General features: G+C 41.6%; 1 protein-coding gene across 1 annotated transcript in view; it reads left to right on the forward strand.

Annotated features, from left to right (window-relative positions):
- The window catches only part of bsna (bassoon presynaptic cytomatrix protein a), a 107,918-nt gene that overhangs the window by 12,741 nt on the left and 69,688 nt on the right, over positions 1 to 25,489 (forward strand). Inside the window, exons 2-3 of the mRNA XM_053425226.1 lie at positions 20,651 to 21,584; positions 21,720 to 22,297. Of these exons, the coding sequence (XP_053281201.1) occupies positions 20,651 to 21,584; positions 21,720 to 22,297 (1,512 nt within the window). The remainder of the gene's footprint in view (positions 1 to 20,650; positions 21,585 to 21,719; positions 22,298 to 25,489) is intronic.

Consider the following 25,489-nt stretch of genomic DNA (forward strand, 5'->3'; position numbering starts at 1 on the left):
GTGGGATAGGGGGAGGAAGAAGGGGAGCGAACTGGGACGAGGACTCTCTCTCCGTATGCATAAACCATGAGAGCAGAGGCTCCAGCCGGACGAGAGAGGGAGAGACAAAGAGAGGGAGAGAACACACACCTGGACACACACATATTCACACATCTACACACACACATTTTACACACGGGAGATAGGAAATTAATACTGTACAAATCTTTGGGGATTTATAAACTTTGTGCTCCCATGTGCTGCTCGTGTCACACTTATCTGTGTTTGTGTGTGTGTGTGTGTGTGTGCACTCATGTGATTGCTTCAGTTGTTTGGATTGAAGCTGCAAGGTTTGACCAACAAGCTAGTCATCTGCCAGTTTACAACTCACATCACGCTACACCTCGCTGTTCACAAACAACCCTCCTTTCCCCCATTCCCTCAAAACACTCTCTCTCATATTTTTTTTCCCTGTTTCCCTCTCTCACTCTCACACATGCACATAAACACACTCTCAGTCTGGAGATCTGTATTGTGTTAACCAGAGGTGTAAAGTAACGAATTACATTTACTCACGTTACTGTAATTGAGTAGTTTTTTGTGTACTTTGTAATTTTTTGAGTAGCTTTTGAAATGGGTAATTTTACTTTTAATTAAGTAGATTTTGACTGAAGTATTGTACTTCGCTACATTGGAAATTACAGCCGTTACTGAGTAAAAAAAAAAAGGCGCAAGGCAATTCTCACTGCAGTGGTAGATGCTGCATAGAGTGGATGACGTTCCCTCACGTGCACGTTCAACATATGTTCGCGAAAAATATGCGCAACACTGCACAGGGAGCCACTGCTGAGCGGCTGCAGAGCCGCGGTTGGCCGACCTTGTCTACGGCGAAAGAGCGATTTGTTTACTGCTCCGCCGTTAAAGACATGCTGACGTCAAAACATTAGTTCGGCTATAATATTAGTTCCGCCTCGCATTTTCCCCTCCCGGCCGCGCGCGCACATGTTATGCCACCGCACAGTTTGAGAATCACTGCTACACAGGGCCGGCCCTAGCACATTTGGTGCTCTATGCAAGCTTCACTCCTGGCGCCCCCCCCCCAGACTGCATTTCTTTTCAAATAGATCGCAACAACATGGTGCAAGCATTCGATTTAGACAGCGGAAAACATTCCGTAACGTTTTAGCTAGACTTCAGATAATATGAACGTGTTCACCGTTCAAATTCATTATTTATCATTAAGTTGCGTTCAGTTCAACGTTCTCATAAAAATGAACATCTTCAATTAACGCGTTCTTTTGAACTCGTTCATGAACAACACTGCCTGAAACTCAACACTGGCCTACCTGCCCTGCCGCCTGCGAGCTACTCTTCAGCTGTGCTGGATTGCTGTTCACTGCAAAGCGAGCCCGGATGAGCTCTACTCACCTTGAAAATCAGCTGCTGCTCAAACTCAACAAGAAGTTTGTAGACTAGTGCTCTAAAGGTGGACCAAAGTTTAACCAAAAGTTTAAATATACAATGCGACAGTGGCATTTTAACTTTTTATTTTAGCTGTCATGTGGATCATGTCTTCACATGTCCTCCCAAAAGTTCTTAAATGTTGTGTGGACATGTTAAATGTTTAATGTTTGACATGTTTAATGTCATTGCACTTATATTTGTAAAGATTCTCCTTTAATTAAAAATAACAGTTTTTGGATTGGATTTATGACCCCTTGTCCTTTTTTGCACTGTATAGGAGCGGCCTCCATCAAGTTGTTGGAAGTAACTAAGTAACTTTTACTTAAAGTACATTTTAAATGAACTACTTTTTACTTTTACTTGAGTAGATTTTTAGATGGGTACTTTTACTTGTACTTGAGTAAAATTTCATCAAAGTAAAGCTACTTTTACTTGAGTACAATATTTCAGTACTTTTTACACCTCTGGTGTTAACTACGTGGGAGGCAAAGTAGGAGGAAACCCGAACAACAGGAGACTTACACAGAGACGTAGAGAGGAGCAATCTATCTAAAAAGCCTAAACACAAGAGAAACAACATTGTTGTTAAGAGAAAATAGTTTTTAATGAAAAATATTTGGAGAAGCAAAAAAAGGAGAAAAATCCACAGGAACTTGGCGACATAAGCTGATCTTTGAAGGAAGATACAACATATTCTTCCAGTGCTGGGTCTTCCATTTCCAATTCCAAAAGCACACTTACAACACTGTGCCACTTTTTGCAGATTTTTCTGAAAATGACCTTGTCAAGGCGTTGCATCATTTTTGGGGTGATCTCAAAATCTTCATCCTCGATTTCGACCCATATGTTTTCAAAAAGACGCTCGATGATGGCGTTTGGTGATCTCAGAGTGTCCAACACCTTTGCTTTATTAAAGATCCTCGAAACCAGCTTCATAACAATTATCCTAATGGGTAATTTTCTTCCGTCCTCTGTTGACTCTTGCTCTTCGCTGTATTCCTCAGTGAATTCAGAAGTGGTCACCTCGCTTTCTGAGCCAGATCCTTGACTATCATCCGAAGGCAGACTGGCCCCACCGATCGAGCCCTCTGAAACAGCTTTTTCCAAAGTATGTGTTATCACCCTGGAAGTGAGAGTTTCTGACTGTGTGTGAAGCCACCACCTCATTACTCCAAGGAAACACCACACCATGGCAAGGATGTCAGCTGATAAGATAGCACGTGGCGGTAAAACCATTAAGCTTGTGCGCTTTGGTCCTGAGGTGATCTTAGGTCTCATCCTATCAATGTGTTTGCTGAGGATATTTTTCAGCTCATTGGTTAACTCGAGGGTATCACCACTGAAAATATCATCAATCCATTGAGACACATTCTGCCCCTGCTGTATCTCGCCAACTACTGCTGGAAGCAGAGCGTCAATATCACTCATGACAGACTGCATTGACTGCCTACTTAAAACCTTGTCAAAGGCTGGGTTGTCAGGGCTGTCAAAGTACTTGATATTCAGTCTCTCCACAAGATGACTAATGGACGCTTGGGCAAACTGCTTTGCAGCGCATGTTTTAATCCTTCCAATCACTTTCTTCAGAGATGGTGAGCTTTGGGCTGTTTCTAGATCAACTGGGTTTTGCGACATGATTTCATCCACAATCACCTCAGCAACGTCATCTGCAACATTCTTTATCTCCAGAGTGGAGCCAGATTCCAACTGCTCATAGTCGGAAATTTTGTCAGAAGAACATTCGGTGAACTGAGAGACCTCATCCTTAATGATCTCCTGGACAGTTTTGGATGTTGCAGACAAAAGACTTTCTCTGTCTTCTGAGATTGTCTTCGAGGATGAGGATGATGACTGACTGACCTTCTTTCTGCTCTTACAAGGTGCACACTTACATTTCAGATTCCTCATGAGTTCTTTGATCATTTGGCCGGCCTGTTGAATCATAGATTGTAGCCTCTCTGGAGGTGTGATACGAGGAATGGTTTCCTTCACACTGTCCACGCTCATGGAAAGGACAGAGTTGACACACTCTGCAATCTCTTTAGCAATCAACCTTGTCAACTTGTCTGAGCTGACCAGCTTGACCTCATCTGGAACGTCAAGAGCCTGAGCAAAAATCTGAGGAAGTGTGTTGCCAAAAGAACAAATCACACTGTTCTGACACACAGGCCCATCGGTGCTCACATGATCCTTTAGGTTGGATTGTGTCTCTAAATAGACAATTTCCAGCAGTTTCTCTACCAGTATGGTTATTGTGGCCACATCAGGTTTGCCTGCTTTCGAAAGATTCCATTGTTCTGATATCATGCCTTCGAAATAGGACGTCACAATGGGTAAAATGCTGTCGATGTCCATATTCATGTTTCTGATATTGTTTTCCAATACTTCTGTTATTGGCTTGGCGTTTAAAAATCAGGTTGAATATCCTTTTATTCCTGGGCATAGTAAGTGCTCTCTCGGTTTGCCATAGACTACTTCCGAACATTCACCTATCAACTAGCGGAAGAAAACAAACCAAAGAGAGAACACACCTAAGAGAACACGCACTAAAGAGTACACACTAAAGGGAGAACACACTCACCAAAGAGAAAGGCATCCAGGACAGCTGACATCACAGCCTGACACCAGGCTTTCCAACAAGCCACGCCCCCAAATAATGACTGTTGATGTCAGTAGCAGCGGTAGCTACCTTGACATAACACGATGCATGCTGGTTAGAAATTGTCTGACTTTTACCAGCTCTGCAAAACATCACCATGTCAAATGACCTTAAAATATTGTGGGAGCGAGTTCAGAACGTGCAGTTGTTCTCCTTCAGCTGCAGCATCTGGGAACCAAAGTCTATGAAACCGGCACTATGACACTTTATACACATGACGTGTCTTAAGTTATATTCTTACACATTCAGAACAATTACCTACTGCTTATTTTTCTCCAAAGGGGATGAGATGTCTTTGATCTCTACCTGACAGCTTTCTATTTACAATTTAGAGTTTAGATTTTCTGTCATTAAAACAGTTTTGTTCAAGCGATTGTTTGTGTGAAGTTATTAATGATCATGTAGGTGTTTTTTTTGTCCTTTAGATTTATTTTGCTGACTTTTTTTTGGAAGTATAAACTAGAACATAAATAAATTACCTCGTTGAGAATGTCAGCAAACTATACAAGGAAACATTGTCATGTGGAAAATAGATATGTATGGGGTTATATGAAAGACAATTTATATATGTGTATTCCTAAATCTTTTGTTATAGACAAAACACACACACACACACACACACACATACACAAACACACACACACACACACACACATATACACACACACACACACACACGCACCTCATTAGTGCAGTTGCAAGCCAAGGAGTTGAAGAGCAGGAATTTATAATGATTTGCTTTAAATGATTAATGTGTTTTGCTAGCACTCTCAGATACCTGCAGACAGGCAGAGAAAACCTACTTTAACAGAGACTAGCTGAACAAAAACAAACTTGGAGAAAAGACAGATGTGAAAAGACAGACTCTCCTCATTCTACTATGTAATGTTTGAAAATTGCATGGACAAAAACAAAACGTCTCTCTCACATGGTGATTGATAAGTGTTTGCTTTTGAGGTCAAGGAGGACGTTTCTCTTGGATGCTTAACTTCCCTGGTCACAAACTGCCTTTATTTTCATTGAATATTTTTATTAAGAATTGTATTGTACCATGCAGAACACTCTTTACAGATCTTCTTTCTCTGTCTATAATGGAACCAGCCTCTTGTGAAGCAGTAAGCGTCTGTGATGTGAAATAACCCAGCAGTAAAAGTTAACAAGCGCTCGGCTTGTTTACTCACCATTTAATGTGAAAAGCCTGATGTGCATGTCCTCAATGACCTCACCTTATTTCCTCCTTAATGTTGTTGTCGTCAAGACTAAACAACAAAATACATAATTTGCTGATGTTCTTACAACTTGACATTGAAGCATTTTCTGATCGGGTGTTTCTATTATTTTCTGTGTCTTCCAACACTGTCTTAAATCACTGACTGTGTTTAGCCTCCATGGACAGCAATATTCCAATATTTACCAGTTTAACCCAATAGTCTGAATAAGAGGCTAACTTGCTAATAGCATTTTCTGATGACCGAACGTGAATAAGATCATATTCTGAAAAAAATAATTGAATAAAGACATGGTTTCATCATCACATCATGTAGATATGTATATGTCACATCGACACAAATTGTCAGCTATAGATTTAGCAAAATTATAAAGAAATCAGCCCAAATGGTGTACGATATATATTAAACCTTCAGGTTGGGGTTTTAAAACTGACAGAATATCGTCAGATGTACTGTAAAGTAGTTGACTAAATGAAGTGAGTAATAATGACATGTAAATGGGAAGATACATTAATTATTCTATTGGCAACTCATTTTAACATCATAATCAATATCACTTTCAGAAGGTCAGTAGTCAGAATAGTGGTGTCCATGCCAACATTGTCACAGTTGAGAAATAAATCTCTTGTATGGTGTGATATTGCTACGGTTCGGTTAGGTTTAGGAACACGACCTATGTGGCCTGAAGGACAGATGAATGTTTGGGTTCAAATTATTGCTTTTCTAAAGTTTAACACTTTAAATTTAGCTTTTGTTGCTGTTGCATGATACCTGGGAGAGTTGTAACTGTTTGCTGAAGCTGAAGAATAAAGGTTTAAGACATCTCAGTTGTCATTTCTGCTTTAGGCCAGACACTATTTCTGGATCTGCTGCATTGTATTCGGAAAAAGAAACATTAGGACGATCTTTGTTATGGTTTAATAACTCTGGGGTAAAGGTGAGAGATTAATTGTGGTCATGATTTAAGAAAACAACAGCGTTCGCCTGTGTTGAGGCGCAGTATTTTTCCCTGTCAAACGTGGCTCATCATTCATATACGGAAGGAAAAGTCTTTGTCACTTGAACCTAAACATATGTCATCTTTTGGGCAATTGCCTGAAGCAGGTGCTGGTGTTATTTGTCTCTGGAGGAGAGCCACGTCGGGTTAGTCCATCAAGTACGTGCTGGCTGAGAGAAGTTGTTTAAGGACACAGCTGCGGCTCTCGCAAACGTCCGCTCTGTTCTGTGTCACTGATCTTTAACACACATATTTGCGCATGTTCACACACTTTTGATCGTCCTCCCTGCCTGAAACACATATACACATACCCCACTGATGTCCACTCTTATCACACAGGCACACACACACCGAAGGGGAGGAATACGTGGGAGATAAAAAAGACAAGAGGAGAGAGTGAGGGAGAGCGGTGGTGGATGGAGAGGGAGAGACTGGCCGTAGGACGTTTAAAAAAAAAAAAAACTGGGTGCTGTCCCTGCGTGATAAGGCTGTTTGAAGTGGAGGTGATGCGACTCATTCACACACTCATACCTCTGCAAACAGGTTTGCACTGTGTGGCTGTCTGGCTGGCTTCCTGGCTGGATAGATGACTTATCAGTTTCGTTCTCACCCTGTTGGTGCAATGTCGTCAGTATCATGTCTGCCTCACGGGGTTGTTGGAGTCATTACAGGAATCGAATCAAAGCAGAAAATTAAAATGTTAAATCAATTAATCAAACTCTGTTAGCTGCTCATTCGTTCCCTCGAGGAAAGCCTGTAATAACAAACTGTGTCTAACTCTTCACATCTCTTTTCATTTCGACTCCAACCAACCTCCATTGGGGAGATATGCATTGGTGGTGTATGCCTCATGTACATCCTCCAGATTTCTGGCTGTTCACGCCATGAACTGTAAAGATGGATAACACGTCTCTGCTTCCTCTCAATATCGAGATTTTAAGCCATCTTGCAAATTTGGTGTCAGAGTTTGTTTAGTAGCGGCTTGGGATTGAGATGGAGGCGTGGTATCAAGGTCCTGCTGACCAATTGTTAATCAGTGTAAGCGGTCAGTCATGTGATTTGAACCGGTTTTTTTCAGTCACCAAGTGGATCTGGGAAACTCATTTGAATTTCCAACCTCTTGTGTTGGGTATTTGGTCATGTGACATTGCAGCAAGGGCAGCACAACCTTCTTAAATGAAGTGCAGTTTGAAAATTAGACGACATGAATTTGAATCACTGTCGGTCATAGGAAACATGCGTTTTTTTGTGTGAATTGGTTGAAAATGATGTTGGTACATTTTTCTTTGACATGGCATTGTATACTCTTTCCGCCCTTATTAAGTTGGCTTGTTCCATTCTGTGTATATTGAAATGGAGTGGAAACCATCCTCAGCCATTGTTCACAATATAGATCTCAACTCTCTGATCTCCATGTCCCTCCTTCTCCCAGGATACTTGTACTCACAAATTAAATAAACCATGAACATACTCAGCTGTTTCAACAAGGGAGCAATGCCCTCAAAAGACAGCCAAAGCAGCTATCTTAGTCAAATAAGTAGCAGGTTGAAATCCCGCCGGAAAGAAAGTCGGAATCAATAATAAACCTCTAAAACTTGCAGAGCTCTCTATGAGTAATAATTGCCAGGTTGAGGCTCAGTCTGGTCTGCCTTCAATTTTGATTTTTGCTTTCTCTTGAAGAAAGTGCAGTTGTGGCTGTTTCAGTGGTTTTACTATATTCCACTTGGGACAGGTTTTGTTAACATCCAAAATAAAACAGTCTCCTTCCTGCACCACTATTATATGGAGCCAGAACAGTCTCAAAAGGATTAAATGCACACAGAAATGAATACGTGCGCAAAAAAGATCCACAAATACATTTTCAATGCACACACAAATATGTTTCATTCCATATATAAGTAAAAAAAATTCACATGTAAAATATAAGATTCATAAACATATTTCCGATGCACAGACAAATAGAAAAAAAATTCACAAATATATGCATGTAAAAGTATTTGCAATCTTCATCAAATACATATTTGGAGCTTGTTACATTCATATATAAACTGTTGGACCTGCATTTACAAAGTGCTTTTAATTTGTAAACCTCGCTGCATTTGTGTGTGAGACTTTTGAGACTTTTGAGACTCCCCTGACGTGTCTCTGTTTCACGAATGCGTTTTTTCTAAGAGGGGATCGTCTGTAGCCAATCAAATTTCTCACTCCTGTACAGCCAATCACGTGAGTGCCATTACACGACGTCATTAAAACGCCCGCAGGCAGCCTGGAGGTTTTTAGCCCGCCAGCCAATAGACATAGAATTAGTAGACGCTGATCCCCGGCTCCTCACACACAGTGAACGATGACAACAGAAAAGGGATGTTGATGACGCGACAGTTTTGCTGAAATAAAGTGACAACCAGCGAGTCAAAATGCTTATGTTATCGTGTCTTAACGCAGCGGTTCCCCGGTATTGTTTCCAAACTGCGTTGCTAATTCAACAGCTGCAACAGCTTGAAGCTACACGGAGGCAGCTAGCTTCCACACACAGTCAGCAGGGACACCCGATACTAACTACTACCAAGTGTTTGCTTCTAACCTGACAGTGTTTGAGAAACAGTGTCACGAGAGCCTTGGGATTAAGTCAGCGGTTTTTTGTGCTGTTCCCACCGCAGTTAGCATGGTGGCTAGCCCGCTACCCCCGTTATCAAAGTTCGTTATAACCGTATGTGACCGTACACACATGCTGTAAGTGCTCTAACCAGCCACCGTCAGCCGGACAACGCCGCTGGCTTAACACACTTGTCACATTAATCATAGAGTCGTAGTTGTGATTTAGGTTTATTGTGATTTAGGGAATGAAACAGGAAGTTAGAGGTCCGGAAATGACGCCGGGCGGAAATTATGTTTTTAGTGGACCAATCACAGCCAAGTGCTATCCGTGGGCTGTCCGCCATTTCGACGTGTAGTTAGAAAAATGTGTTAAGCCAGCGGCGTTGTCCGGCTGACGGTGGCTGGTTAGAGCACTTACAGCATGTGTGTACGATCACATACGGTTATAACGAACTTTTATAACGGGGATAGCGGGCTAGCCACCATGCTAACTGCGGTGGGAACAGCGCAATAACCCGTTGACTTAATCCCAAGGCTCTCATGACACTGTTTCTCAAACACCGTCAGGTTAGAAGCAAACACTTGGTAGTAGCTAGTATCGGGTGTCCCTGCTGACTGTGTGTGGAAGCTAGCTGCCTCCGTGTAGCTTCAAGCTGTTGCAGCTGTTGAATTAGCAACGCAGTTTGGAAACAATACCGGGGAACCGCTGCGTTAAGACACGATAACATAAGCACTTTGACCCGCTGGGTGTCACTTTATTTCAGCAAAACTGTCGCGTCATCAACAGCCCTTTTCTGTTGTCATCGTTCTCTGTGTGTGAGGAGCCGGGGATCAGCGTCTACTAATTCTATGTCTATTGGCTGGCGGGCTAAAAACCTCCAGGCTGCCTGCGGGCGTTTTAATGACGTCGTGTAATGGCACTCACGTGATTGGCTGTACAGGAGTGAGACATCTGATTGGCTACAGACGATCCCCTCTTAGAAAAAACGCATTCGTGAAACAGAGACACGTCAGGGGAGTCTCAAAAGTCTCAAAAGTCTCACACACAAATGCAGCGAGGTTTACAAATTAAAAGCACTTTGTAAATGCAGGTCCAACAGTTTATATATGAAAATAACAAGCTCCAAATATGTATTTGATAAAGATTGCAAATACTTTTACATGCATATATTTGTGAATTTTTTTTCTATTTGTGTGTGCATCGGAAATATGTTTATGAATCTTATATTTTACATGTGAATTTTTTTTACTTATATATGGAATGAAACATATTTGTGTGTGCATTGAAAATGTATTTGTGGATCTTTTTTGCGCATGTATTCATTTCTGTGTGCATTTAATCCTTTTGAGACTGTTCTGGCTCCATACTATTATGCTGATGGTTGGTTTGTGGGTGACTGGAGACACATTAAACAGGCACTATTTGGGGTTTTCTTATACTACCTTATTTCGTATTTATTATATCTATTTTTCAGACAAGACACTAAAACAAAAAAATGTACCTGTTGTGTATTGTCACTCCCTATTTGTAGAAAGTTAGCTGAAAAGTCAACGATCATGGATATTTTTATTCATCTTGAGTTTCAAACATCTCTGTGTTTGGCGATAAATAAAAACTGTGATGTGTGTTAACGTTATACCATAACTGAGTGAGCACAGGTTACTTTATGGCATAGAAATAGGTATTGATAGATTTAAATGTATATGTAAAAAGATAATCGACCTCTACACTCTAAGCTCCAAACAGAGACTTTAAATTGGTTAAAATTCACCTTGGTTTTAATTTTTTTCAATATAAACATTATCACGTTTGAGCCCAAAATAGCTAAAATGTGTATTTGTTTCACAAGCATTCTCTCCTTGGTATTGATAGAAGTTATCCATCTTGCCGTAGTTCTTTAAGCCTTGCAGAATAAATATGTATATGACAGGCAAGCATTATACTGTTCTCAGGCACATTCTCATGCAGGGATGTTATCCTTTGTGTATGTACTGAAACATGACTTTATTCGTCATCTCATAAAAAATGCATCCGTGCTGCTTCTCTCTTCTTACCGCTTCTTTTGCCAGCTCCTGTTTTTCACTTCCTTTATCTGTGTTTCATCTTTTCCTCGTTGATTTCTTTTCTTTTTCCCACTCAACATCTTCCATTGCTCAATCTTTCCATTTGCGCTACTCCATTCCAAATGCTTCATGAGTTCTTACTTTCTTCCATCCGTCCCTTGCAATGCCCCATGGGATTGTTTTGCAGTCTTACTCAAATCTACTATTGATTTAACAGCACAGCTTAGACCCAGATCTTTAATCACAAGTTGTACGCATGCACGCACACACGCTCACATACCCATCTATCTCTCTCTCTGTCTCTCTCTCTCTCTCTCTCTCTCTCTCTCTCTCTCTCTCTATACATATATCTATCTATCTATCTATCTATCTATCTATCTATCTATCTATCTCTATATCTATCTCTTAAAGTGGACAAGTACACACAGTTAACATAGAGGCTGTGATCATACTGGATGGGACCCAAAGTGCTGAGGCAGATTTTAATTAAGAAACGTTCATTATAGCGTGATAGTGGTCAATACAATCGACCACTCTGGGTTATCCAGGGTGGCATTGGATGAATGGCACAGGTGGTGTGTGTGTGTGTGTGTGTGTGCAGGAAGGTGTGTAAATAACAGGGAGAATAGACTGAGCGATGTGTGTTCCTGTGTGAGACTGTGGCAACAGAGTATGGACTGAGATGGACTGTCATGATAAGGGCAGGATTTATAAAATTGGAATTTTTGTTTTTGTTTGTATGTGTGCTTGTGTGCAGCTGTAGAATAGAGGGCTGCATGTGTTTTATGACTTTCTCTTCCTGGCTTGCTGATGGTAATCACACTGAGATAAAGACAGTTGTGTGTGTGTGTGTGGGCGCCTGTGTGTGCGTATGGGTTTGTCCATTTGTCAGGACGGAGCAGAGAATGAACTGTCAGCTGCAGCGCTATAAGGTCTTGAAGGATGAGGGGTCTTTCTCTTGATCTTCAGATGTTACATTTCAAGGTTTTTGTCTCTTCTTGTTCCAATGGGCAGTTTTCCAACAGCATAATTGCAGAGGTTTTAAAAGTCGGTCTCTACTCAGACAAATGGACACTCACCCCACCCCTTCTTAGTTCACTCTGGCTACATCCATAATCCTACAGCACGTTTTCATTTGAAAACATCTCCACAATGGATATGCCTTGTGTCCACACTACTACAGACATTTCACTTTTTAGCTTGTTTCCCTTTAGGGCTTTTAGTTGTGATGGTTAAGGTTGGTAAGATGCTAGGAAATACATCCAAGCAATAGTGAAACAACTTTGCGTGTGTATTTGAGAGTGCATGTGTGCATGTGTGTTTCCATAATTAGATGTAGAATGTCAGGGCTACATCACAGGAATACTTCCTGGAACGTCCTGGCTCTGTGCAGAATATTGATCAGTACATTAGTCTGCTGCCATGACGGCTAACTGTTCACTCACTGCAGTCAGTCTGCATAAGAGCTTCCACTCAGTGACTGAGAGTGAAGATAGACGGGGGACATACAATCAACACACTCGACCCTGCAAATCTTCTAATGTTACATTTCACATATCTTCCTCATACACAGTGAAAAATCCCTGACACAGCAAATTGAATGTTTTAGCTTTATTAAGTCATTTTAATGCAGTAACTCTTCGTGCATGTGTCCCATACTGTCAGCATGTACTCAGTTATAACTCATAGTGCAGCTGCTGCATTTTTTTCACAGCCTGTTAATGCTGCTGTGTACTCATACATTACCACTTGGTCCTGCTTAATGTGTGAACTGCTCCCATAGCACTATCGAATGATTGGTTAGGGGCAAACAAAACATTACACCACTAATTTCCAACAAAGTTATCTGGCTGGCATGAACACAATGACAGGCTGAATGAAATTCAATATGTTTATCAGGCTTTGCCACTTATCACGCCGCCTGTGTATCCGCTACGTTGAAAAAATAAATTGCTAAAAATGTAAATTGTCCCGTCCTAGCATGCAAGGGTGTGAGTGTGCTGTCAATCAAAGAGTCAGTCTGTTCACGCCCACAAAAGTCCAAATCCAGACAAGGTCTAATCAGCTGAAATAAGTCAAAACGCTTGTGTGGGTTGCCCCTCTGCGTCTCGTAGCTGTAACACAACAACACACATCTTACACACAAGCTGTTCAAATTTTTTTCATTATATATGATATATATACATATATATATATATATATATATATATATGTATACACACACACACACACACACACACACACACACACACACACATATATACATTTTACATTTGCATGAAATGACCCCTAAATACACATGACTCACCCTAAAAAGCACCTGTTCTCTTTTCTCTTGTTCTGTTAGTCTCCATCACTTATTAATCTTACCTCCACCTTTTCTAAACACTCCCACTGTTGTGTGTTTGTTCTCCCTCCCTTCCTCCACTCCTGCCCTGAAATGCTGCACACCAGGTGTTGATAGACAGGTCTATTAAAAGCTGTGTGCATTGTCCCTACGTGGAGGTGCACATGGATTCTGCAGGAGGATGTGAGGCTGTTCGATGCACTGCATGCGGTTATTAGGGTGTGTGTGTATTTTGAGTGTACATGTGTACCTGTGTGTGTGCAGCCGGGTTCAGTGACACTGAGCGTGCAGACCACAACACTAAACCACAAACAGCATCTAATGCTTACAGCGGGCTTCATTTACTTTGCGTTACATGTGACATTTCCAGACAATCTTAGCAAATTACAGGTCATGGAAAATTAATTCAAGCTCACTTTCAAAAATGTGGTTCTTTTTGCAACCACATTTTACATGTTTTTCTTTTCTAGACCCAACACTGTTCCTTCATAGTGAGTGAAACTCTGCACTAAACTATATTTATTTATATAGCTAAAAACTGCAATACTTGAAATCCCCTTCTGTGCTGCTTCAGCTGGTCTGTTATCTAGAGCTGGTCTAGATAGATTCAGTTTACTGATACTTCCACAGAGAAAAAAAATCAAACTAAGCATGGAATAACATGAAACAGGAATCTATGGTTAGTAAAATACTTTCAGTTTGGCATTGTTGTGATGACTGACGCCTCAATGTTATTTCATGTCAAGTCATGTCAGTGTTTTGGTGACTAAGGGCTAATCTTGGAGCACCGCATAAGAAAAATTTGCTATGCTATTGTAGTTTTATTGATAGAATCTTTGTTGCAGATAAACCAGGTAGGATGAACACAAACTTCACTCTTTACCATTGTATGTTTATTCAAGGCTCTGCACACAACGTCCACCACACAATCAATAAAACATGACAGTATATTGTAGAACTGTTAGAGGAGGACTCACTTATGGCAAAGAATAGTTCTGTTAAACTCAGGATTACATTTGATGCAAATGTTTGTGAAGATTCAACATTTTCCAAGTGTATTCGCTCTACAGTATCAGGGACGAGATGTTCAAATGAGAAAAATTATGGAATCAGAGAAAAAAAACAAGCACAGTGGGATTAACTCCTGCAAAATCAAAGATTGCGCATAACTAACTGCAGTTCAAAAGTGCGCTATTACATTTGAATTTGCTGCGATATTTTTACAAGGCTTTGCTGAGTTGGTTAAATGAAAGGAGTAGTAGGATTGTCTACATGTAAGTCATTAAATCTGCTGAGGTGCCCTTGAACAAGGTATTAATCATCCAAATGCTCATAGAGCTGCCAGCAGTATGGGACTGTGCCTGGTCACACTGGGTAGTTTCTGGGTTGTATGTGACTGTTCAGTATTAGGGACCAGGATCACTGCATCCACTTCACCAAAACTATTTCCCAAATAAAGAGGCATTTTCTAAGTAAGAGTGTTATTGGGAAGTTATTTTATCTGTGTTGAGAGAAATGCAAAGGTGAAAATGTCTGCTGATGTCGCTGCAGACAATGCTGTGAATCACACCTCGAGGTTTCTCAACAAAACAGCATCGACACCTGCTCAGTGTTGGAGATCTGTGATGTGAATTTTTCATGTTGACAGCTGGTTGCTGTGTATGTGTGTGTGTGTGTGTGTGTGTGTGTGTGTGTGTGCGTGTGTGTGTGTGTGTGTGTGTGTGTGTTTGTGTGTGTGTGTGTGACTCGGTTTGTTTCCATGTCACACTTTACTTGCGACACCCACAGGAAATAGCTTATTCTATCATCGTGGCCCAAAGTGTCAGACTTCCTTTTTTCTTTGCCTGATGAGAGCAGTGCCTTACTGTGAGAGAGATAAAGCCATCAATCAAAAGAGAATGTATATAGATTAGGGTATGAACACTTGTTATAATGTTTTATACACCTTACAATCATATTGGCTGACATTAAAGAATGGCATTGTTGGGTTTTATAAGTACAGTTTACTTGGTCATTTAATCTGCAAACAAGGTAGAGGCGATTTACCAGAGAGATGGTGGTTCAATCCCCTGCGCTTCAAGTCTGAATGCCTATGTATCCTTTGGCAAGACACAGAACCCCAATCGACAACTCTGCCTGCCGTGTGTTAATGGTGTGTGTGATAAGAAAAAAGCACAGCATGTAGCGCTGTAGGAGTGTGTGAGTGAATGGGTGAATGTGGCTTGTGCTGTAAAGTGCTTTGAACGGTCGTTAAGACTCGAAAAGTGCGATCTAAATCTGGTTCCCTGATGGTGTTTTCAATCATTTGGTTAGTTTTACACTCAATTTTCAACTTTCTAAATCATTAGTGAATACAAATTAGTAAAAGAGCTGAAGAAAACCTAACAGATTTCTTCATCTGTGCTGTTTTAGCTCTGTGATTGAACCTTAATCCTCTAATACTCCTCTCATCTCCTAATTCTGTGTCTCCAGGCTAATTAATAACAAATGATATCAGAGTTTAACTGAACTCTGCTCCATGAAAGGTCCACTTGCTCTAAACCAGAGCTGAATGATATGGTCTAATTATCATGAATAGATTTGACTGATATTTTAGTTGGCATACAGTTTTATCCATTTCTTTATTTCACTTTAATCTGTACAGCCAGTTGACAAAACTGGTCATTGACTCAAACAACAGGCAGATATTTAAATCTCTGATGTCAGAGTTTAAAGCAGAGGTCGTATTATAATTTTAATGAATATTACATTTAATAATTCCAGTCGCTATATGTGTTTTTGCAAGTGTCTTTTTTTTCATTTAGGCTATCAACCATGAGTCTGTGATGTATACTGAAAGAGATTTAAAGCCTGAAACAAAATTATAAAAGAACAGGCAGAACTATTTACATTTAAATTTCCCCCTGCTTGCCTGTGCAGAGTCAGGAGATTGTTGGTGCTCTTTTTCCTCCTTTCAGAGAAGACAGCCATTTATTGTTGTAATAACTTACACAGGCCTGAACATCGCCTGAGCCTGGCCGACATGCAAAACTGACTGGGAGAAACGTTAAAGGTATACACAGACAGCAAATGAGCTATGACTTGAGGAGATGCCTGTACTCTAATGGTTTGAGGCACATAAGACACCTGTCAGAGCTGCCCTGTGACAGTCTTATCAGTCTGTGTCAGAGCCAAGGTCTCATCACTTGGGCCGGGACTCTTCAGTGGGCCGGGGGGGCCGTTTTGGAGGGTCAGATGACGGCTACTGATCATAAACAAAGTTGGAAGATGTCTGTCTGAATTTAGTTTCAGCTGACGTATTATTAGAGACGACAGGGGTGTTCTGTCATCACTGACCTCCATCTGCAAATGGATGTACTCAGATTCTGAAATTGTAGGTTATCACTGTTAGTATGGGAGAAATGAAAGCTTTGGAGGATAAAATGATGAGAGGACAAATGCTAATTGATCTAATAATTTAACACTTTATTCTTTGTTTGTTGCTTGTGCAGCTCACATGTCTTGCATGGGCTAGTTATTGCATAAACTGTTACATTTATTTTCTGTTGCTACAAGCTGCTTCATGTCCAACAACAGCTTTAAAAATATTTGTATATGTGAGTAGAGGTGGAAACTTAAAAATTCTGCTAAAGATTAAAAAGCCCTGATCTATGTTTGATCTTGTGCTGTAGCTCCTCATTAGCCCACATGTATTATCACATGAAAATATTATCCTTTACACACAGTTTATCATAGTTCTGCAAGGGCCACAGACACAGGCTCTTTTTCTTTTTTTTTCATTCTGCACTCACACTATTACATCTTTGTTCTGTAAATGCCTCAACTCTGTAACGTGTTAGCAGGGAGAAGCCAAAAGCAAATGGAGGCCGCAGTTGCTGGACATGTTTTTTTCATTTTAAAATGATACAACTGTTTACATACATATGTGATGAGCAGCATAATTGTTGCACTAATACTCCCCAAACCATTTAAGGTGACATTGATGTGTAAGATAAGTGGAACAAAATGGCACAAATCGTGCTACTGAATAGAATCCAGCGCAGGTTCTCTGCATAGTGTGACTTATTTTTTTCATTGCCATCAATTTCTAGTTTAAATGTCCTTTGGTTCCATTTTTTATGCTGAAGAACTTTATGGGACTAATACAATCATTGAGAAAATGCATTATCAACTTAGTCCAACTAGTCAAAGCCAGACTTTTTAAAATACCAATGAAGCGCTTATTAGGGCCGTAACACAACAAATATCAACAACCTTGGTCATTTTGTATCATAGGTAATGATAATGATTAGAACTAGAGGTAGATGATAGTAGTTAAAGGGATAGTTCACTGAAAAATGAAAATGCAATCTACTCACCACGTTGGAGGGGAGGGTGAAGTGTTTGAGTTCACAAAACACTTCTGGAGTCTCAGAAGTAAACTTTGTTAGAGCAGAATCCATTATAATTGAAGTAAATGGTGACCATGACTTCAGACATAATAAAACTGAAAAAAGATAACATGCCTCCACACTGCTTGTGTGGTGTAATCCAAGTGTCCGCTAGCTCCCACATTATTCGACGAATGGCTAGCTTAGCCACTTTCGGTGGACTTTAAGGCTAAAAGATGACATTGTTTCGAGTCGAAATTTGAATGATGGGACACTTGGATGATACCACACGAGCAGTATGGAGGCATGTTATGTTTTTTTTTGTTGTTTAGTTACGTCTGAAGTCTAGGTCACCATTGACTTCAATTGTATCCGATTAGGTTGCTACAAAGTTAACTTCTGAGACTCGTCAAGTGTTTTGTTGACTCAAACACTTCACCCTACCCTCCATTGGCATAGTATTGAGTAGATGATGGGTGCATTTTCAATTTTCGGTGAACTATCCCTTGTTTGAGAGAGGGGCTAAGAAAACTGTAGCGAATGCTCATTTAGCCTCAGAGGATTATCTATCTTGTTGCTGACGCCCAAGTACAGTGGATCCCAATGTTTATATCTGAACAAATAAGAATGAAGCATATTGTGTGTTGGGGATGGGGTCAGGCAATTGAATTGATGTTGTTACATTTCTCAAACATAGTGTGTCTATTATATGTCAAAAGCAACACCAGCTGCGAGACTATATAGCACTAAATTAACGATGTAAATTAGAACATTTGTTGAAACAAGCCTTTACCCTGGCGGACCATCCTCACCTTCTAGTTACCATACCGACATGGAAAGATTCACTGGTTTGAACCACAGTGCAGCCGAAGTGGATATTCTGCTGCTGTGCCGTTGATTAAGCTTGACATGATGAGAGCTGAAGAGCTGCCTGGATTAAAAAACTGCTGACTTCTTTCCTGCCGCTGTTCGCTCCCTAGCCATCTCCTCCTTACTCTTACCCATCTCTCCATCCCTTGCTCTATCCTTCATTTCTTCAAGTTTCCCTCATGATGCTGGTTATAAAGGGGGAAGTTAGACGTGCAGGGACTCATTAAAATCAGGTCCCTCTCTTTTCTTTCTCCCTATCTACCTCTCCTCATCTCCTCCCTCGCCATCATATTCATCAGATGTAATTATTGCAGCACAACGTAGGAGGAGCCTGCACAGCAAAAATTAAACCTTCAAATATCTTTCCACCTCAGCCAAGGTAACAAAACCTACATTTTCAACCCCAATCAGAGAGAGAACAGAAAAATGAGGGAACAGAGGAAAAATCCAGAAAAATGGGATGATAGAAAGAGGGGAGAGGATAAGCAGGGAGGAGACGGCTACAAAGAGAATATGTTAGGAGGAAAAGGAGGATGTGATGCTGTAGCAGTGAGCTGTAGCCGCTGAGTTAACAGAACATGGGATCAGTGATGCTGTCAGGCTAGAAAATGCTAGACAGCAAAGCAGGCTCGGAAAGCTCAGTGGGAGGAACTGCTTAGCTAGAATATGTGACTGAGGCTTTCCACATCTTCCCCTTAAATTCAAGGGGCAAACTTGTCCCCTAGCACCTTGCCAAAAAATTGGAACGGGGTGGGAGGGGGTTTAGTGGATAGCTGGATTCAGGACAGCTGCGCGTTGCATTGTGGGAAGGACAGGGATGGGAAGAAACGCTTGAAACGTGCAGAGATTTACTAGCTTGCTACTGAGAAGCTAAAATAGCACTCTTAATGGCAGCTGGGTCGCAGCGGTGGATGCAAAGCCGCGTAAGGACAGACAGGACGGGAGCAGGCTGACACAGCTCGGAAAGAAGCTGTGTGATTTTGTTTTGAAGCCGGGAGAAATTAGAGAGCAAAGCAAGGTCTGGACACAAGGGAGTATCAGCTCTCATCTGAACGAAGAAGAGAAGGAAAGAAAAAAGACAGGAGGAGAGGATTAGGAGGAGGTGTGATCTTTTATGTTTATTTTCAGATGCTGAAGGGTGTTGTCTCTTCATTTCATTTCTCTTGTATCGTTTTGTGCCTTGCTTGGGCCAGCAGTTGATTTCTGTGTTTTATGTGTGTATATCTTTGTGCCCATGTAGATTTATGTGTTGGTGTGTATCTGAAGGATGTAATGCTTTTCACTCAGGTTGCGGTTTCGGCTCGGCAATCACTCAGTGCTGCAGTCAATTTGTGGTTGATTTACCCCTCTCCCCCTCTATTTCTGGTTGATTACAACTATTGTCTCTGCACTTCTGTTTTCCACGGCAAGAAATATGGACCTTGTTTGATGTGTCGCCATCCCAATGTCTTGTCTCTCATGCATAATCTCCAACTTTTAAGTTTGATGAATGAATGAATACAGAGTTTATTTGGTTTGAATGATTAAAGGCACTGGTTTATAGTGTCTGAGTCAGCAGTGATACTTAAAGTAATCAATAGCAATCAGCTTTAAAAGGCGAACTGGTTGACTTATAGACAATGCTTATATCAATACTGACCTCTGTTGTTAGTGAAGTTAATTTAGTCTCTTTTTGTTTGCTCATTTACCTCTTTTGAATTTTCTTCTGATGCTCTTTTTCTTATCTGATGATAAAGCGTTAGTGCTAAGAGAAACTTGCAACAGTCATGACTCATGCCCCACCGACATTTGTTGTGCTGCCAAGCACTGTTCAGTCGTGCAGAACCTCAACTGGAGATCCCAAAGACATTTGATATGTGCAAGGAATCTAGAATATTTATCATTCAGCTGATTGATACAGTCACTAAACAGTCAAAGGCTTTCCTCAGTATCCCATAGACGATCTAACTTCAACTGTGGGAGCTATATCATACAGAATGTATGAGTGATATTTATAATGCAGATAAAACTGAATTATTAGAAAATGTATTTTTGTAGGTTTAAATAACATTAGAACTGTCTGTTTCTTGTCTACAGGTCCAGGAGTGGTTGTGTCTAAATTGTCAGATGCAGAGAGCTCTTGGCATTGATATGACCACGCCTCGCTCTAAGAGCCAACAGCAGATTCATTCTCCATCGCACCAAGCCAAACCCATTGTACAGCCTCAGCAACCCGCACCTCAGCCAACACAGCCGGCAGCAGCAGTACAGCCCAAACCTCTGGCACAGAGTCAGCCCACCCAGCGACAGCAGCAGCAGCAGCAGCAGCATCCTCAGTCTCAGCCCTACGGCCAGACGCAGCCCTATTCCCAGTCACAGCCATACTCCCAGCCCCAGCAGTATCCCCAGTCTCAGTCTCAGACTTACCCATCATCCCAGCCAGGGCTGCAGACTCAGCCTCACACCTCCCCAGGCTTACAGAGACACCCAGGCCCTGGCGGCCCCCAGAATAAGACAGGGTCCTCTCAGCAGGGCATGAGGTCTGACCCGTACTCCCACAGAGGTCCTGGAGCTCCAGGGGCTGCCGGAGGGCCTACAGGAGGCCCCAATCAACCTGGGGGTCCAAGGATTCCCCACCCTGGTGCTGTGCCACTGCCTGGTTTGGCAAAAGCGCCCTCCCAGCCTGATTTGGGTCGTGGTTCTCCGATGCATCAGTCAATGGCTCGACACCATGACCAGACAAGAAGTGCCGGCTCCTCCCCGGCCCACAGACCTCAAAGTCAGGCACCCCCTCCTGCTCAGGATGGCCTGACAAAACTATTTGGCTTTGGAGCATCGCTGCTAAATCAGGCGAGTACCCTGATCAGTGTTGACCCTCTGCCCACCACCTCCACCCAGCCAAGTCCTGCACGAGGGAAGGTGGTGTTCAGCAATGCAACTCCTGAAAACAGGCAGCAGCAACAACAAGGGACAGTTGGCACTAAACCATTAGGGATGGGGGGCCCTCATGCTCCAACTCAAATGGGAGGCCCTCATCCACCGGGTCAAATGGGGGCTGCTCATCCACCGGGCCAAATGGGGGCTGCTCATCCACCGGGCCAAATGGGGGCTGCTCATGCACCCAGCCAAAGGGGGGCTGCTTATCCACCGGGCCAAATGGGGGCTGCTCATGCACCGAGCCAAATGGGGGGTCCTCATGCACCAAGCCAAATGGGGGCTGCTCATGCACCGAGCCAAATTGGGGGTCCTCATGCACCGAACCAAATGGGGGCTGCTCATGCACCGAGCCAAATGGGGGGTCCTCATGCACCAAGCCAAATGGGGGGTCCTCATGCACCGAACCAAATTGGAGGTCATCGTGCACCAAGCCAAATGGGAGGTCCGAAAATGGGTGGACCACATGGGCAATCTCAGAAGCAACAACAGCAGACCATGCCCTATCAACAAGGAATGCCGCAACAGCAGTCACCCGCCCATCATCAAAAGGGGCAGCAAGGACAGCCACAACCACAAGGTTTACATCAGCAAACACCTCCTCATCTGCAGAAAGCTCTGCAGAAGCAGGAGCCTGTGGCGGCCCCTGTGCCCGCTCCAGAACCTGTGAAACCGAAAGTGAACTGTCCTCTTTGCAAAACGGAGCTGAACATTGGCAGCTCTGGCCCACCCAACTACAACACCTGTACACAGTGTCAAAGCCAAGTGTGTAACCTGTGTGGCTTCAACCCTACACCACATCTGGTTGAGGTAAGAGGAATGACACACATACTAAGAATACAGTGCACACATAGTGCATAATAAACATGAAGCATGTCAGTTGACAAAGGAGTCTCACAGCATGTTGTAGTAAAGAAGAATTACTAGGTGCGCACACAAACACACACACACACACACACACACACACACACACACACACACACACACACACACACACACACACACACACACACACACACACACACACATGTTGGTACTTCATCTTCTTAGTGAGGACACTCACTGGCATAATGCATTCCCTAGCCCCCAACCTTATCCCTAAACCAATTCTTAACCCTCAAACAGCCCTTTGAAATCGTTTGGACCAGCCAAAATGTCCTCACTCTGTACAGTCAATGCTTAAAATGGTTCTCACTAAGATATAAGTATAATAACACACGCACACACTCAGACTCATCTCTTCTAACACAGTCAACACTATTCAGCACAGATACAAAAAAACGCTATTCATTCCACTGTTGGACCGCTTCCTCCTCACTGTGCAGAAGTGGTTAGGCCTGACCTCTCATCTTTCTACGAAGATTAGTTATCCGACTAATTGTGACAAATATTCAAAGGAAACATCTAGAAAGAACTTTTAACACGATGCAATTGCAGTCATTTGTGGCAGGATCCACAATGTTCATTTATCAGCTGCTGAGAGAATGATGAACTTCCTCCTGTGATGCATCTATGAAGGTCTTTGAGCAAAATATGCAAACAAACTTAAGACTTACATATTGTATACTCATTGCTCTACAGTTTACAAGATCTTTATTCGAGACAAAAGACAAACGAACTGTGTCACTTCGAACTTAGCAAAGATGGCCTCCATCAATCCAATGGTTGTCACATGGGTGAAGGCAAATTTGTACACACTTTTTAATGCTCGGTTGGTAAGACAATAGAGATTTAAGAACAAGAATGAAATATGGAGGGCTGCAAATGAAACAAGTGAGAAAAAGAGATAGATAGTTTTTTTGGGTGGGGGCATTGAAGAGTAGATGCTTAAGACAGGGTTCCAGACAGAGGGCAGAGAGATAGAAGCATAAAGATAAAGAATCGAAACAGGGCGAGAGGGTGAGATAATTGATGAACGAATAACAGTTTTTAAAAAAAGCTTCCCCATTGGCAAGAGAGACGGCAACAGAAATGTAATGAAAGGAAGAAAGGAGGAAAGAAAGACATAGGAATGAACGTAGGGAAAGGACGGAAGGAGTGAAGGCCAAAAGACAGAAGGTTGTCTGGAAAATAAAGAAATATAAGAATGCAGAGAAGTAGATGACTATGCAAGGAAAAGGGGCAGTCATTAAGGAAATTAAAAAGGAAGGAAGGAGGGAAGGAAAGGAGGTAAAGAAGTAGCAATAGTAAATCAGCAGGAAAATTAATAGAGGGATGCAAAGGATGACAGAAAAAACTCAAAGAAGCAAGGATGTGTCTAAGTCAGTCAGTCAGTCATGCAAAATGAGGATGACTCGTGTTGTATTTACTTTGAGCAAGTGTGATGCCTTCAGGGTCTCTGGGGAGTTCGGAGTGCTATACTGTAATGTACTGATAATGCCACAATACAGACTTCGAGATAATAAAAGAAAGCGTTATGCAACTACTACTACCACTGTGTAAGGACAGTGGTGAATACACACACACAGCATGGAGACAAAGAATGTTATTTAGACCGTGAGAAATCCACACCATTAAAACCATCACACACATTCAGATCAAAAGGAGTGTGTGTGTGTGTGTGTGTGTGTGTGTGTGTGTGTGTGTGTGTGTGTGTGTGTGTGTGTGTGTGATGAGAAGATAGACAGAAGGAAGAGAGAAGAGGATACATATTGCATTATATTATTATTGTTAAATTATTAGGTACAAAAAATGAATATCAACAACACCAGATTAAATTATACTTAAATTATACATTCAACTAGACTGAATTGAGAGATGTCTGAAGAAAGATGTTTAAGGAAGTTGGAATAGAAACACAAAATGAGGTGAAGAAAGAGAAACGTTAGAAAGCGCTGAAGAGGATCCTAATGGAGTTAATAGGATGAGACATTACAGACAGAGACTAGTCTCACAGAGATTAGGAAAAAGTTAAAATTTTGTCAGATTGAGATAGCGAAAGAGCAGCCGGAGCGGTTAGAAAGAGAGCCGGATAGAGGCAGAGGGAGAAGCTGACACGGAGCTGAATCACGTGCAGCCTCCAGTCCAGAGGGATGAAAATCCAACACACACACACACAGACACACACACAATGGCAGTAAGTAGAACAGTAGGGAAAAAGAGGTTGAAAAATGGGGGAAGAGGGGGAAGGAGAGATGACGTCAAGGGACCAAAGGGATCACAGTGTTTACTTTTTGCTGAGGTGTTTTTTAACTTAAACTAAATCCTAATGAAAATATTTGTGTGTAATACTTTTATCATACTTCATAGCACTTTTTATACAGTGCTGTAAATAACCATGTAAATATCCAAGTTTCATTGAGTCCTACATCGGCTCCGAAAATTATACTTCGCCCAATTACTTTGCTATTGTATATGCAGCCTTTTCAGTTTTTCATCACATGTTGAATTGACATGATGATAACCCCAAGTGTAAATGCTGAAGCCCATAGATATCCAGATTATAAACATTTAGATACAAATCAAATGTCAAAATGGCCAACATAGTGAGCACATAGGGTTTTGAAGTCGACTACTTTCACCATTTCTTCTTACAGGTCACTCCCATGTGTCTTTACTGAAAAATGCATGTGTCTGACAGCGTGGTGCGGATGAGCTTTAGTGTTTGAAAAAAAGACAAGAACGCTTTGTGATAGAGACACATGGAGGGTAGGACTTGCTTGGTTCATCTATAATTCAGCTAAGTTTTTTTATATATATATACATATATATATATATATATATATATAAATAGCCAGAGAGATGTCTCCTGGAACAGAAAAGTTAAGAGTCACAGTATCCTTCCCCCTCTTGCCTCCCTGCTTCTTCAATTCCTGCTTCCATCTTATTATCCCTCCCTGCGTTTTTTTTGTCTGTCCACTTTCTGTTTCTTCAGTTTATAGAGACAGAGAAGAACAATGCAATGACATTTTTCCAAATAAATGAAATAGAGCTTTAAATGGGACATGCAAGGGACATCCAGTGTGGACAGACTGGGTCATGTGTTGTGTATATGTTTCAAAT

The sequence above is a fragment of the Pleuronectes platessa genome, chromosome 6 (genome assembly GCF_947347685.1).
Source record: "Pleuronectes platessa chromosome 6, fPlePla1.1, whole genome shotgun sequence".
Taxonomy (NCBI): domain Eukaryota; kingdom Metazoa; phylum Chordata; class Actinopteri; order Pleuronectiformes; family Pleuronectidae; genus Pleuronectes; species Pleuronectes platessa.